General features: G+C 35.8%; 1 protein-coding gene across 1 annotated transcript; it reads right to left on the reverse strand.

Moving 5' to 3' along the window:
- Nucleotides 1–1,428: 1,428 nt before the first annotated feature.
- Nucleotides 1,429–15,638, reverse strand: LOC107858758 (WD repeat-containing protein 55). The gene is made up of 15 exons (XM_016703533.2): nt 15,447–15,638; nt 15,320–15,352; nt 15,146–15,210; nt 10,861–10,948; nt 10,684–10,756; nt 9,682–9,788; nt 8,782–8,824; nt 8,626–8,682; nt 8,342–8,418; nt 8,210–8,258; nt 8,043–8,089; nt 7,876–7,949; nt 7,614–7,669; nt 7,378–7,498; nt 1,429–1,895 (listed from the first exon to the last, which is right to left on the reverse strand). Exons 1-15 carry the CDS (start codon nt 15,548–15,550, stop codon nt 1,825–1,827), a joined length of 1,065 nt encoding a protein of 354 aa, XP_016559019.2. The 5' UTR covers nt 15,551–15,638; the 3' UTR covers nt 1,429–1,824.
- Between the last annotated feature and the right edge of the window lie 1,926 nt (nt 15,639–17,564).

Consider the following 17,564-nt stretch of genomic DNA (forward strand, 5'->3'; position numbering starts at 1 on the left):
AATTCTTTAATTAACAACACATTTTAATCAAACAATGAACCACTTTCTGACCATCATCTTACCTTCAGTAGTAAAAGAAAAAAAATATCAAGTGATTATAGAGATAATAATTATAATACACGATGCAAAATATAATCAGAGAGTCAGGCAAATCAAAAAGGAGATGAAGCAATATTAGAACATGTCACCTGATTTATTTCAATGAGCAGTACCATCAAACTTAAATCATGAAACTTGATGTTCAACGTTGTTCTCAACTTTGAAACACTAAATTAGTTAGAACATCATGCTGATAAAGTATTTTAAAACTAAGGTAAAGATGAATAATATGAACAATAAAGTAGACAAAAATATTGAGAAGAGAAGACAAGAGATGAGAGCTTTTCTTTCTTCCAAGTATCAAATATACAAGTCTTTCAAGTGTATACAACATGAACCCTTATGCCTCTATTTATAATATCATATAGAGGCATGCAAAGGATTGTCATAATCATGGTATTAAACAAGAACATTATGGGGGAGGTTAAAGGATGTGAAAGTTACACCCATAATGATGTGTGGAGTAATGAAGGATTAACTGCACAGTATGGAGAAGATGGGTGAAAGTGATTAAATTCCTAAGAATTATGGACATATACCATAAACATATTATTTTATAACACTAATTTTATTTTACCGTTTATCCTCAGTTTTAATAATAGCTTTACTTTGTACCTTACTACGGGGCACACACATAAAGTTGTGCCACTTTCCAATGGAGAATTGGGAATGGATAGATGAGTGTATCTACCCGAATGACTTATCAGTCACTTGCTTTTAATTTGGTACATGCTTAACAATTATGCAAGTACGTGCTAGGGAATCATCCAGTCAGAGATTCACAAGTAAAATGATGTTGGATTATAAAAGTAGTTGTCAAATTACATGAGTTTTTGTGCTCAAACAGCTATCATAACTTGGCAAGAATTTGAGAGATACGGATTGGCTTGATGCCAATAAAAAATGTTCTTAACCGTATTCCTTTGTTAACTGTCTATTCTTATTTCTTTGTGGGCGACAAAAATAATGAATGTTAGGAGAGACGTGTTATTGCATGTTTGCACCTCATAAAAACGATGCAAGCAAAACATTACATGTGTCCAACTAAACTTCAATCATTCATATTTGTAGGTTTTAGTTATGATGATACCCAACTATCTTGACCACATTGATCATTCAATTCATATAAATTTATACTTTATTCTATTATGTATAATAATAACACCTTCATCCATTTGTTATCGGTAAATTCTAAATAATCTAGTTCTTGTGATATTTTACCTTCTGGAATGAGCGTTTTGGTCCCTATATGTGAGAATTGTTGTACCTGACAGTAACAGGAGTTCAACATAACACATGGATATAATTAAATAGTAAAATAACTAATAATCAGAGTAACTTTACGAATATTATTAATAAGCAAAGCGATCAAAACGCACGTTTCAATTAATTAAAGGTCAGGATATGCTTAGTTAAACAACACAAGGACTAAATAAAATTATCAATAACTGCAGACTAAAAGTGATATAGTTTACAAAATTGATATTTATCGCAGCAACATCCCTCAAGGAAATAAATGAAAGCTAACCTATGAAGTCTTCAGAAACTTGTATAAACACACTGTGGGGGGGCATATCACTATTTAACATATACCTCCTTTCTTTCCTTAGACGTTGGTTCATGCAACAGTTACCCAGAAAGCCCTCAAAACGATAGGATTGAAGGACTATTTTTTGTTTGAATAATCATATGATTCTGCCCTTCCAAGACCAATGAAACATCATATCATAATTCTGCAAAGAAATTGTTCGAAGTTCCAGCAACTTGCCCTTTATTTACATTTTTCTTCTTGCTCCCTGCACAAAGAGCAAAATTAAAAAGTTATGGGGTGACTACCTCGTTTGACCATGAAAATAATAATTTTCTGGAGTTGGAGTTGGTGCTATGTTTGATCATGAATATAAATTGGAGTTGTTTTTGAAATTTTGTGAGAGAACTAGGAGTGAAAAAAAGAGTGAAACAAGTTTTTCACATTTCCAAACACAATTTTCACTAAAGTGAATTATTTCTTATGGCCAAACATCACATAATTTTCTGGAAAAAAGTGAAAATTCTCATGGTCAAATGCCCACATTTGTGATTATGTAGAGGGACAAACAGCGTGGAAAGAGATGCAAAGGGAGGGGAAGGGGGGACGGTTAAGAGTAATTTTTATTGTGTTTTGGTGATTCACCACGTACCTGACAAGATCAAACATTCTATAGTAAGTCTACCAAACAAAGTTGGGCATCAGTAACATGATGATTTAAGATTTTTTTCGGGCCGTTGCAAGAAAGGCAGTTTTCTCGCTCCTTGCACCAGCGACTCAGACTATCCACTAACCAAACTGTAAAGTCGCTAGCAAAGTTACGCTCATGCCTTCGCATCCTAAATCCTTTAATTATTTATTGACAATCAGTATGAACAGTGTGAAATGGAGGTCTTATTTAAATACATTAATGAAATGATAATAATATCGGTAATGGTTCCCCAACCACCAGAACACAAGGACGCTAGTGCCTAATCTAAAATTTGTAAGAAAATTTACCATATGAAGACTTTTTAAGATACTCTTTATTTGGAAATATAAATAAAAAGGCATGATGAAAACAGATGAGCCAAGCTCGATAGTGTATGATCTTAGACGTATTTATACACCTAAATGTCATTATCTATGCACGTTTAGGCTAGTTTCAAGGACTTCTTGATGTGCTTATTGAGTTATTAAGGGTGTAACTGTGTATTTGTATTTATGTGCTGAAGAACATGTTGAGAGTGTTTAAGGTGCATTTGAAACAAGTGAAGAATCAAAATGATCAAATAGAGCCTAGACGAGAAAACAAGTGGTGCTAGCTTGAGCTATGCTTGTGCTAGTGTACTTTGATGAGCTATATTGTACTGGATGAACTAATGTTTGTCACACATGTTGTAGGAGACCATTGAAGGTGTTAGGAGGGAAGCAAAACAAACTTAAATGGAGTTGGAAAGGCATCTACAAAGTGCGGGACTTGAAGACAAAAGGAAAATTGGCGTTTGAAACATAAGAGTGTGCCACGCTCACTGAGATCCGCGATTAGAGTGTGGCACGCCCTAGGCAAAAAAAGTGAATGGCACATTCCAGTGATGGTGCCGATTAGCGCGTGGACGCCCACTGACCTCCGCGATAAGGTTGTGCCACACCCATGTGTATTTTTGGGAAAAAATCATCCTGAATTATAAATAGGACACTTAGCTTCTATTCTAAACACCTTGAACGACTTTGAGAGAGAGAAAACACACGAGAGAGGCTCCAAATAGAGTTTTTCTTATTTAATTTATTTCTCTTGTACTTTTTACTTATGAATTCCATTATTTTAATTCTTCGTAAGACTATTGAGTGGCTAGATACCCTCATTCTGGGGTTGAGGCTACAAACATGAGTACTTAGTATTCAATCAAGTTGGTTTAAAGTTGATTATCATATTTGGTCGTTCATATGTTCTTGTTATTACTATTCTATTAACTCGCAACCTTTAGAATACATTTATATTTCTATTATGAGCCTGGAAGGAGGAACTTTAGATTAGAACGTGAAATATATGAAGTGGGTTCTTATAATTTAAATGAATTAAAGTAGGATTCGCGGTTAGGATAAGAATATGCCAAATTCCCATTTGGTTCAAATACGGGATGAAATGCAAATGCGTTTGAATTAGTTCTCACATCCTTGCTCAACGATGTAGTTGTTGGGGCTAATTTAAATAGACAATTAGTTGCTAGGAAGACTGATAGTATGTGGCAGACGACTGTCAATTGCATTAGGGAGACCGCTGGCGAGGTGTTAGTGTCTCGAGAGGCCGATCTGGCAAGCACCGGGGGGACTGGTGGTGGAACGAATAAGTTAAAAGAAAGGTGGAGACTAAGAAGGTGGCCTATGCTAAGTTGGTTGAAAGCAAAGATGACGAGAAGAAACAGACGAATAGAGAGGAGTATAAGTTAGCTAGGAGAGAGGCTAAGTTAGCGGTTCCGATCACTGCTTTCGAGAGCTTGTATGTAGCTTTCGAGGAGAAAGGCAGGAATAAGAACTTATATAGGCTTGTCAAGGCTAGAGAGTGGAGGGGTTGTGACTTTGATCAAATGAAGTGTATTAAGGGAAGGATGGCAAAGTGTTGGTAGAGGATGCCCTCATAGGAAGAGGTGACAATCCTATTTCCATAGACTTTTGAGCAACGATAGGGACAAAGGTTTCGTGTTAAGGGACTTGGTGGCACGGAGAGGTGCCGCGATTATGATTATTGTAGGCGTATCAAGGTTGAGGAGGTCACGGGAGCTATTCGTAGGATGCGTAGGGGGCAGGGCGACTGGGCCAAATGAGATTCTAGTGGATTTTTGAAAGAACATTGGCGGGGCAGGTTTGGAATGGCTGACAAAGTTGTTTAACATCATTTTTAGGGCGGCAAATATGCCAGAAACTTTGAGATGGTGTACGATGATTTCATTATATAAGAACAAGGGAGACATTCAGAGTTGCAACAACTATAGGGGCATCAAGTTGTTGAGTCATACTATGAAGGTTTGGGAAAGGGTGGTAGAGTTAATCGTGAATGTTTTCGAGAATCAGTTCGGTTTCATGCCATGTCGCTTCACTACTGAGGTCAATCACCTCGTGATGAGATTAGTGGAGCAGTTTAGGGAGAGGAAGAAGGACTTGCACATGGTGTTCATTGATCTTGAGAACTCTCGCTTCCCGGAAAAGAAATCCATAAAGTCCTCGGTAGGATTGGCAGCACCCCCCTCAAGGCACGATTACGGGACAGAATCTCTTGAAAGAGAAAAAAACATGAATGTTCTCTCCCTAATTTGCAGATCTCTGTTCTCGAAACACAGTAACGGCTTATGACAAAGTCCCCAGGGAGATTCTGTGGCGGTGCTTGGAGGGTAAAGGGGTGCCCGTGGTGTACACTAGGTCGATCCACGACATGTATGACGGAGCGAAGACTCGTGTGAGGACGGTAGAAGGAGATTCAGAACACTTTCCTGTTTTGACAGGGTTGCGCCAAGGATAGACTCTTAGCCTCTTTTTACTTGCCTTGGTGATAGACGTTTTGATGTGGCATATTCAAGTGGAGGTGCCTTAGTGTATGTTATTCGCTGATGATGTTGTACTGATGACGAGACTCGGGGAGGAGTTAATGATAAGTTGGAGGTTTGGAGACACACCCTTGAGTCTAAAGGATTTAGGTTGACCAGGACCAAGGCGGAGTAATTGGAACGTAAGTTTAGTCAGTTGTGGCATGAGGCTAACGTGGTAGTGAAGCTGGATTCTCAAGTCATTCAGAAGAGGGAGAGTTTTAAGTATCTTGGGTCTATGATTCAAAGGAATGGTGAGATTGACAGGGATGTCACACACCGCATTGGTGCAGGGTGGTTGAAATAGAGGCTCGCTTCAAGAGTCTTGTGTGATAAGAAGGTGTCCCCTAAGCTTAAAGGTAAGTTCTACAGAGTGGCAGTCCAACAGGCTATGTTGTATGGAGCGGAGTGTTGGCCAGTTAAGAATTCTCACATCCAAAAGTTGAAGGTGGCGGAGATGAGGATGTTACGGTGGATGTGTGGACTTACCAGGAAAGATAGGGTTAGAAATAAGCTTATTCGGGAGAAGGTGGGAGTGGCTTTGGTGGAGGACAAGATGTGGGATGTAAGGTTGCAATGATTCGGGCATGTGATGAGGAGATGCACAGATGTTCCTGTACGAAGGTGTGAGGCTGGCTATGGATGGTTTCGGGCAGGGTAGAGGTAGGCCGAAGAAATATTGAAAGGAGGTTATTAGGCATAATATAGAGAAGTTGTAGCTTACAGACGACATGACCCTTGATAGGAAGGTGTGGAGGGCTCGGATTAGGGTAAAGGGTTAGCGGGTAGGAGTTCGGTAGTTATAGTAGGGAAGACTGCTTTGTTTGTCTCTGCGCCTAGAGTTTTTTTTGGTGATGTTTCGGTGTTGTCTATGATTTTGGATAGATAGTTTATAGTAGTACTTTGTGGGTGTTTTATTTCCTTTATTATCTAGGAGTGTGTTTAAATATATAATTTACTTTAAATTAATAAAAAAAAAAGTCAACTATTTATATGAATAAATATTATTCTAAAATATATATTATTTTCAACTTTTTAGGGTCCTCTATGATATTTCTAGTTTTGTTATCTATTCTTCTATTTTAATAACTTCTTAACTTATAGTGTTTAGTTAAATTTATGATCATTCTTAATTATGAATTACTATTTTTAGTTTAAATAGAACATATAAAAATTATATGAATTTAAAATAATTTTCTCTATATTTGAGGTAGGGTAAGGTCTGTGCATACTTGACTCTCATTGAGTATGAATTTAAAATAATTTACATGAATTAAAATATCAAGGTTAAAAGAGAAAATTTTAAAATAAAATAAAAATGTCAATATAAGAAATTCTATCCAACCTATCTACAATCAAACCACTTAATAGTGGCAGCATTTATTTAGAAATTTCATGACAATTGTAGAGAGGTATTATTATATATGTATACCATTTTGTTGTGTGTTTTTATGTTTTTTATTTGTTATATTGCTATATGTTGAGTCGAGGGTCTATCGGAAACAACCTCTTTACCTCATAGGAGGTAGCGGTATAGACTGCGTATACTTTACCCTTCCCAGACCCCACTTTGTGGGAATATGCTGGGTATGTCGTTGTTGTTGTTGTTGATTAGAGGCTAGGAAGACCATAATTATGTTATCAACCTCGTAAATCAACAACCAAGATAATTAACTTAACCGACAAGATTGCATAGCTTTGTAGGATTGTTCAAATTGCCTCGACCCTAGATTCTCTTCATTATTGTTTCAAACATTTTATATTCTCGTATTGTTTATTGTTACTTTTAAATTCTCAAATCTTAAACTCTCTTGGTTACACACTCACTTATTTATCTTATTAATAATGCTAGAATTGGACTGCTTGCTAAAACCAAGTCCCGGTGGAACCGATTTTCGGCTCGAAAGGGCCACTTTATTACTTACACGACTACGTACACTTGCATGTGTGGTAGGACGCAACAATGTAGCACAGATGAGACTCAACTAGTTTAAAATAAAATGGCCCATATAAACACTTTGACAAGGGGGTCTCTACAAAATCTTTGGGAAGTAAACTCACTAACAAGTTGGGATCTCAGGACCTTTGATCCTTGTACCTTGTATCTGCCACATTCAAGCATGGTAATGATCCTCCTTTACCACACATGAAAGAATAATTTTTTATTCAGAAATGTGGAAGATTGTATACCTTTGGAAGATTTTGGAATATCATCATCAACATCCATCCCATCATTATCACTATCTTCAGCAGTTGAATCATTCTTTGCACCATCCTCAGAATCTTGCAGCAACTCATTCAGGTCCCACAACTAGGTATTATGAAAAAGGAGGGATATAGCTATTAGTGGTCCAACTTCTTAACATTCACGGATTTATTGAAAATTTCTAAGGAAATACTGTAGGGGGTAGCAGATATTTGCGTACTTTCAGTAAATGGTCATGTGATGCACTTCCAAGATAATTCCTATCATGAGAAAAGGCTGCAAATGACAACGAACCATGGATAGGAAATTGTCAATACAAGTATGAATTAGTGAAGGATGCACATCTAAGCAAAGCTAAAAAATAGAAACATGAAGCATAGAAGTATATAGCTGGGCTGCCCTTCCTGGTACATGAGAACATATACAGATTCAGCCATCAAAAATAGACTGCAAAAATTTCAAAATCTCAAATTAAATCATACCAAGACGTTCAACAGGGTATTCTGAGTGCTCGGCAATTGGCTGAATAATCTTGTTCGGTAATATGCCAACCAGACTACATCAAAAAGAAGCATTAGTTCAAGGAAAATTGAATTTCATTTGTCAAATGAAAAATCAAGTGTGATACCACATAAGAAATTTCTCTCACCTGATAAGTCCGTTCTCAGACCCCGTTATTACTCTATCTTCGTCAAGCTTATCCAGAAGAAAAAGAACATTTTTAAATTTTCAAGCGAATTTCAGGGTTTAATTATTGGGAAAAGAAAATAACAGTAGAGACATCCATATCAACAAAAAATTACAACAGACACTTACTTTCAGTAGTACATCTATAGAGTTCGGCGATAGATCAACAAAGCGATCACTGAAAATGATAAGAAATGGAGCATATTGGAATCAACTCCAGACAGGAAGATGAAGAATCGAAAATGGGAAAAGCAGACATACCTGCAATCCTTGAAAAATCCCCATGAATACAGTAACAGTGTTCCCGATTGAGTACCACATATTACTTTTCTACCATTCTGATGACAAAAATGGAAACAGTAAATCTACTACACCAAAAGAATTTGAACCATGTCTAGAGACAGGATTTTGAGGATAAAAATTAACAATAAAATCTAAAGAAACATTATAAGATGACAATAACCCTCTAGAGACATGTCTTCGAAACTCAACAAGAACAGGTGTAAAGGGAAAAGGCATCATATTACATGTAGAAGATTTATCACCTTCATAATTACCACAGAGAGCAGTTCCTCTTCAGAAAATTCAGAGCGAGTTTGAATCTGAAATTGAGATATATAAGATGCATCAACTTTTAGAGTGAGAAGTAATATCAAAATGATAGTTCTTTATTTTAAGAGCAACCAAAACAACTACATTACCTTACTGCTCCTTAAATTGCATACAGAAAGTGACCCATCGCCGCTACAGAGCAAAAGAAAATCAGCAATTCAAATAGTTACACTGAGTTCTTAACTTGAACCCCATGAGACTGAGCTGCTTAAGCTGAGCCAGACTTAGCAGCACATGAACCCAAAAGTAACAAAATAAAGAGAAATATATCAGTTTCATGACTTCAAAGATACATATTCTTAACTTTTTGGTGGTTTAGAAGACAAATGCCAGAGTTCAGAAAAATGCAGCACATTAGTAAAATAAATAATGGAGCCCTTGAAACTCTAGCAGTACACGTAAACCAAGGATAATCAATTCAAATAAATCTAAATGAACTATGTCTGCATTTCAATGCCTCATGTAAACCTTACATCAGGAACCCCTTTCACCTTTGGGAATAACATAGTAAACAAGATGTCCAGGATGATAGAGCAACAAAAGCAGTCCAAGAAACTGTCTAAAAATCAGATTAATGCACACAAAAAATAGACTTGGCAAAAGAACAGCAAGAGTCCTGATTTTCATGTCATCACTTTAGAAAGGCAATTGCCATGGTATCTTCTAGACCAGTAAAAGATTTGCAAATTCATTCCTCCTCGCACATAAAGAGCTAGATCTAGTCCCAGTGTATTGCTTTCCACTAATTAAAAATGCAAAACCATCTCAGCAAATCTACATACTCAAATTTAAAGGTAAAACAACAAAAAGAGTCACATTTAGCCATTTCCTAGTGGGGATGACAAGAAGTCACACAAAATGGTGGGGCAGGGGATGAAAGCTTTGAGTGCCTCGTTCTCACCCTTTTCAGGAGATCTCACTTAAATAGTTACATCTTACAATTACTGAGCACATGCATTCGTTTGAGAGAAGGATTGTCGATTATGTACCTTGTTGCCAATAGTTTCATGGAATCAGCTGCAAAGGTAATGTCTGAAATGTATTCTTCATGTGCATTAAAAGAATTGGAGCATGAGCGTTGTCTGGTATCCCATACCTGCAATATAGATCTTCCAGGATAAGTAGTTCGGAGAGGATAACTAAAACTTAATTGAACTCTATGGATATGGTGCTTGGCACAATGAGGCACACATGACATGATGGAGATGCAACTAATGTGATCAGTTTCATGGAAAAAAAGTAAGTATCAAAATTATCAATGATTTAGCAGAATTTTAAAATCAAATGATTCAGGTCTCTGTAATCCCAAATCCGCTAAAGCAAAAAATGTACTGATTGCAATCTCAACAATGCATTCAGAAATCCACAATGATGCTCTAAATTGTATATAAGCAGTATTACGCATAAACATCTGTGTTTTTGGTCATCTTCATAATCCATCCACAGAATTACAGAAAAATGAAAAGAGTCAAGAGTGATCAAAAGTCCTCATGAACATGAAGAGGCAACTTTTTTTGATGAAGAACGTGAAGGAGAAATATTTACACATGCACTATATATTGAGAAATAAGGCACTCAGGGTTTTGTTGCTTCCTCAAAATTCCTTTTCACAGAATATGAAAATTTATGGTTCCATGCATCAAGTTCGGTAGGTTGCTGCCAAAACATAGTAAATTATGATGATGGAATCCAAAAAATGCACAAGGCAGACCAACTTTTGCTACTTCCTTTTTGCGAAAAAATAACGGTGGTCCCATTAAACCTTGTGTACAGTGTGCACCTCAAAACTGTCGCTACCTGCTACAACAGTAAACGAAGCAATCCAAAATAATGTAATGGAAAAAAATAAATTATCAAGCACGGAACAATCTGAATGATAGAATGTGGACTATTTCACTAGTAACTTGAAAATCCATATTTGAAGATACCACCATTCTCTAATTAACTTATCCTCTTTGGTCAGGAAGAAAAAATCAGTACACAAACTTTACCTTAATGCATCCTTCATCGTCTCCAGAAGCAATAGTTGACTCCGTCAAATTAACAATTCGATTTACAGCAGCCCTGAATCCAAAGAGACGTTTGTGTGAGAACATCTAAAGAGAAATATTTTTAATAAATGTCTATATCAAAGCTGTTACATGTCATCAGTAACACTTAATTTATACCCATGAGAATTCTGCAGACGAACAATTTCAGAGCCAGTCTCAACGTCCGTTGCAAGAATAGAAAAATCTGGAGATCCCGTCACAATTGCTGTACCCGTATTCAATTTAAGAAGGAACCAAATCAAATTAGCAATAATCACTACATTGAAGGAAAAAAAAAAAGAAATGGAAATAATAGAACCAATGAAAAGTCTGGCTCAGGAGGATATTTATCCCACCAATAGAAAACCTTGGTTTGTTTACTAAGTTAAGGTAAAGGAGAGTTCTCTAGTTCACTTTAGTGTTGGTTCATGTCTAACTTATAAAAGGTGTTAATTAACACAAATCGTTGGCGAGTGAGTAAATACTATAACCAACAAGAAACAGAAATATATATTTGCAAAAAAACACAGGCAATCATCTCCCTTAAAACTTTTCCATGATAAGTGCAATATTTTGGAATACAAGGGGGGTAAGATCCAAAAAAGTTATTCACAAACTCAAGCACCTAGTCAACATTAACAAAGTGATTTTCATAGCTTTATTTGAACCTTTTGTTAAAGAACAAGATTGAAGGTTATAAGAGGTTCCTTGGCTTCCATCACTGTATGCCCACTATAAATGAAAAAATATGGTGCTTTTGGAGTCATTTTCACCAAGTTGATATTCTTGCTAACGAGGAGCAATAAATGACTATTCAACACAAAGAAAATCCAACAGTGATGCCGTTTTCATTACTGCAGTTTATGCAAAATGTACCACTTTGGAGAGGAAAGATCTTTGGGAAAGCATTGAAGATGTATCCAATACTATCAATGGTTCATGGTGCATTGGAGGAGACTTTAACGTAATCATGGATCAGTAGGAAGAACTGGGTGGTAGACCTCACAGGGCTTACAAATGTATTGACTTCATTAGTACTATGGAAGCATGTGGTTGTATTGATCTCGGATTCTAAATTTACTTGGTGTAATAATAGAAGACCAAGGAAGAGGATCTGGAAAAGGCTAGATAGAGTTTTGGTCAATGATCAATGGGCTCAGAAATTCCAACAGAATGTTATCAATCATTTGGCGAGAACTGGATCAGACCAATGACCATAGACCACTTTTGTGAAAAAGTTATAATACTCAACACAATGGTATAAAGCACTTCAAATTCCTTAACTTCTGGACAGAGCAAGATGATTTTTTGGAGATAGTTCAGGACAGTTGGAATATCACAGTTACCGGTAATGCTATGTGGAGGCTACAATGTAAGATGAAAACCTTCAGTTCCAAACTTAGCCATTGGTCTGGGAACATTATTGGGGCCATCAATGACCATGTAAATGACTGGAAGGCAAAAGTGAATCTTCTTGAAACAAAATAGATTAATAACACTGAGCAGGGAAGAGCTGATTTGAATAAAGGCTATGCAGAATATGTTAAATGGTTGGGCTTACAGGAGTCCCTGTTGAGACAGAAAACTCATATGAAATGGTTTCAAGGAGATCACAAAACCAAGTACTTTCATAGTGTACTAAAGGAAAAGAGAAGGAAATTGCAAATCAACAGGATCAAAAATCAACACGGGAGATGGATCCAAGGGGAAGAGCACATTTCTAGAACTGCCATCAAATATTATGAGAATCTCTTTAACTTGAGACAACCTAATGTGGATCATGGGTTAATGGATATTATTCCCCAGTGCATTACTAACTCTGACAATGCTTTTCTTTCAGGTTTACCAGATGAACAGGAAATTAAAGACGGGGTGTTCAGCATGAGTGTAGATAGTGCAGCTGGACTGAATGGTTACAGTGGGAAATTTTTCCAAACATGCGGGGAAATAATCAAAATTGATATGGTTGATTATGTTTTGGAGTTTTTAATGGCAACAAGCTAACAAAATACTTGACTCACTCTTGCCTAGCTTTAATTCCAAAAGTGGATTCCCCTGCTTCTTTCTCTGATTTTTAGACCTATAAGCTTGAGTAATTTCACTAATAAGATTATCTCTAAAAGGCTTAATCCATTTTTACCGAATCTTGTGTCTAACGGTCAAAGTGGTTTCATTGCAGACAGATTAATCACTGAAAATGTGATGTTCACTCAGGAAATTGTTCAAGGCATCAAGCAACCTAATATAGGAGGAAACGTTGTGATCAAACTGGATATGGCATAGGCATATGACAGCATGTGAAGGCCATTCATTAATGCGGTGCTTAAGAAGTTTGGTTTTTCCCAAAACTGGACAAACATGTAGATAGGCTAATTTCTAATGTGTGGTAATCCATAATTATAAATGGTACCAAGAAGAGATCTTTTACCTCATCACCGAGTTTAAAACAGGGGGATCCACTCTCCCCTTCCCTTTTCATATTAGCTGCCGAAGTACTATCTAGATCTCTAAATAATCTAATCACAAAATCTCATTTTATTCCTTTCTCAATCAATTGCAGGGGACCACAGGTAAATCACTTGGCATATGCAGATTACATAGTGATTTTTAGCAGTGGAAACAGCAGCTCAGTGAGACTTATCATGAAACAAATTAGGAAATATGAGTGCTCTGGACAAAGAATCAATGAAGATAAAAAAAATTTCCTAACTGATTCCAAAGCAAGTGCTTACAGAATCAACAGATTAAGAAATTGTACAGGTTTCATGGAGAAGAGTTTCCCATTCACTTAATTGGGTTGTCCTATCTACACTGGGAGGAAAAAGTTAGCTATTTTTATGGCATGGTTACTAAAGTAGTCAAAAGACCCAATCGATGGCAATGTAAAATGCTATCTCCTGGAGGAAGAATTGCTTTGACAAAAAGTGTGTTGCAAGCTCTTCCTACATATTCGTTGTCTGAGATAAGTCCTCCAAAATCTACTCTCCAAATGCTTGAACAACATTTTTCCTGATTCTTTTGGGGGTCAACTAGTGAGAAAAACAAATATCATTGGACCATGGAAAACCATTGGTACCCCAAAGAAGAAGGCGGCATTGGCATTAGGAGAATGGAGGATATTGCTAACTCCTTAGCTATCAAGAAATGGTGGAGATTTAGGATCCAGTCCTCTCTCGGTGATTTTCTTTTGTCTAATTATTGCTCAAGAAGTTATCCAGTTGCAAAAAGAAAGGCTAACAAAGATTCTCAGCTCTATAAACAAATGTTATATGCTAGGGATAATGTGGAATGTAGGATGTTATGGAAGATCAATTCCGGTAACTGTAATGTATGGTGGGATAACTGGACAGGTAAAGGAGCGCTTGCAAATATGGTTCATAATCCTGGAAGAAATTCCAAAGAAAATGTTAGTAATTTCATTACTAATAGTAGATGGAACCTTACTAAAATTACAGAAAAAGTCCCTGAGCAATCTTATCTCTCTGTTGACTAATGTTGATATAGGAGATCAAGGCCATCAGGATGATATCATTTGGATAGATAATGCAGATGGCCTGTTTACGAACAAATCTGCCTGGTAGACCGTTAGGCAAAATATGAATGCCATCAACCAAGATTTTGGCAGGTTATGGCGTTACAGAATACCTTTCAAATTCTCTTTCTTATCTTGGACACTTTAATTGGGTAAACTTCCTTTTAATGAAGTCATATCCACCAGGTTTGGATTAAGGATTGCCTCAAATTGCTTTTGTTGTCAGCAGGCTACTCGTGATTCTATGAAGCATTCTTTTGTTACAGATGAGACGGCTAACCAGATTTGGAGATTTTTTGGGGTACCATTGGGAATGACTCATCATCACTGGCCTATTAGGAGAATCCTAAACAACTTATGGGGAGTAAATGCCAAGAATGATGTTCACAAACTAGTTCAACAAGTCATGCCTATTATCATTTGTTGGGAAATTTGGAGGTCTTGGTCTTCATGTAAATATGGGGACCAAAACAAGTTCAATAGATACAAAATGAGAAACCCAATCTATTGGAATATCAAGACCACCATATATACAACTTTTCCTGAAGTTGAAATTGATGGAGACTGGAATGCAGTGTGCGACACAATTGAAAGGTTGAGACCAGTGGTGAATTGGAGGCAAGTTCAATGGTTAAAAGCTGTACCAGGTATCGTAAAGGTCAACACTGATGGAAGCTATGATGTTAATTCTCGAAAAGCTGGAATTGGAGCAGTAGTTCGAGATCAAACAGGAGATCTTATACTGGCATTTTCAATTCCAGTTCAATGTGAAAGCAACAACCAAGCCGAGGCAGCCGCAGAAAATTATGGAGTCAAATGGTGTATTCATATATTTGAATTAGAATTAGAAGCAACTAAAAGAGAAGATGAGAGTATGTTTGATTATATTACCACGACCCTCATTGATAAAGCGAAGAGCTCTACATGATTCACTATGAGCATTAACTTCCAACAACCTATAATTGAACAAACCAAGAGAAACACATTCAGTATATACTATCAACCAAAACTGTCCAACTATGAACTGAAAGAAGCAAAAGAAAAAAGGTGGAAAATTATGAATACTTTTGAGCCGGAGAATCAGCATTGTAACGATACCTGGAAGAGACAAATAAATTTCATTGTAATTAAATCGGGCAGTAAACTTATTCCAATATTAAAAAAAAAGGGAAAAAAGGGAAATAATAGTTACAAGAGGAGGTCGCCAGTGATGAGTCCAGCAGCAACAAGGTTATCGGATGGATGAAAGTCAATGTCAAATGGAAGCTTTCCGACGTCTATTTCCACAGCAGCCATACTTCACCAGGGTTTTGGAAATCACGTAGTCGGGTCTTAAACCCTCATGATATAAGGGGTGTTAAGATGGGAAAAAACGAGAAAAATTAGTCCATAGAACCTATGAAGTGTTTAATTAAAAAAGAATGAGTGGATCCACAATATTATTAAATTAAAAAAATAAAATTACTTAAAAGATTAAAAAAATAAAATTACTTAAATAATTAAGATATTTGTTCGACAATTGCATTAGTTATCTCAACAACTTCATACAATTGTTGAACAATTTCGCAAAATTATCGAATAACTTTACAAAGTTGTCGAACAACTATCAAAATTGTCGAATAACTTTACAAAGTTATTGAAACGAAAAATAGTTATCCTTTTCACCTAATTTTTAAAATTTGAAGTATCCCCACTTAATTGGAAAACTTGTTTGTCGCTTTTAATTGAGAATACAAGGGGTAAATAGCTTTGTAATAAAATGAAGAATTATTTTATTTTATCTTTAATTAGATGAATTAATGAGTATTGAAATTATTTAATTTATTATTATAATGATGAGATAAATTATTTTATATAAATAATGAAATAATTAATTTGAAATAAACTTAAGATAATTAATTTTAAAATTAATTATTTTTAATTATTTTGGAATAAATCTTATCCAACCAAATGACCTCTTAGAGTGAAAGAGTGGACTTGAACTTGGACTTGGGCTGATCAACAGTGTACACTGATTCCATTTATATATTTCTTTTCTACTATATAGAAGAGGGAGTGGAAAAATGACAAAGGCAAAACAATAATTTCACACTAATAAAAATTCCTCTTTCCACTTCTTTAGAATAATTCACTTCTTTCTTCAGCTATTTCAGAAAACTCTGAAGATAGCACCACATTTCATATCCACAAATTAGCCAGCAACATGAATTGTCTTTGGGTTGTAAGAGATACTGAAAAATGCAAATTTTGCATAGAAAAAAGCTTCATTTGTTTCTCTGCCAAAAAAAAATCCGCCATATTCTCTCCTTCCCTAAATATATAATCTGCATTTTTTTCTGCCGCAAAATTCTGTTCCGCCATTTGTGAAGTTTTTCTTTCTCTCTCTATCGAGTCTTTCTCTCTCTAGAATTTCGGTGTCTCTTCTATTCAAATGGATAATCCATCGGAGGATTCCTCGGATTCTTCTCAACAACAGCAGATTGAATCTTCTGAAAAAGATGAACAATGAGTTTATTTTGTTCCTTATAGGTATAATCATTTTTCATCAAGTGTTTTTTTCTTTGTATAGCTAATATAAAAGGAAACAGCATTAAAAAAATTTAAATCGAAATTGAGTTTTCTGATTTTGATTATCTGTATAGGTTGATTTTTTGCGATGTCGATTTCTATTTGATCCAACTCAGCTGAAATTGAATCTGAATCCATAAGATAACGAGAAAGTTGAAGCAAGTATCTCTTTTCTTTTTGGTTGTGCGTGTGTGTTTTACTTGTTGGTTTAGATTGGTAACTGAATTGGCTTTAGTACATTGATATGTTGTAGGTTTTTTATCACTTCAATATCTGCCGGATTAAATCGTGTTTTTTTTTTTTTTTCTTGTAAATATGTTTTATGAGTTTCACTTGGATTGGTAATTGAGCTTTCTACATTGAATGTTGTTGATTTTTAATCAATGTTGTTGATTTTGGTCTCCTCTTAGCGCGTGGATCGAATCGTGTTGTGTGTATGTGTGTGAACTTTAGCATAAGGAAGTTATGGCATTGGAATAATGTTGTTTTTTAATCAATGTTGTTGATTTTGGTCATCTCTTAGCATTTGGATCGAATCTTGTTGTGGGTGCATATGTAGATGCTTGTATATGAACTTTTGCATAAGAAAGTAATGGCATTGAATTTTGAATTTTGCTATATTTAATTTAAGTTGTTCATAATTGAGAAGTAGTGTCAGTAAGTGCCAATGAGATTTTAACAATGTTGGTTATTGCACTGTTTAATGACGTAATCAACCTCAGAAGTATTTAATAAATTGTTC

Source organism: Capsicum annuum, chromosome 2, assembly GCF_002878395.1.
Source record: "Capsicum annuum cultivar UCD-10X-F1 chromosome 2, UCD10Xv1.1, whole genome shotgun sequence".
Taxonomy (NCBI): Eukaryota; Viridiplantae; Streptophyta; class Magnoliopsida; order Solanales; family Solanaceae; genus Capsicum; species Capsicum annuum.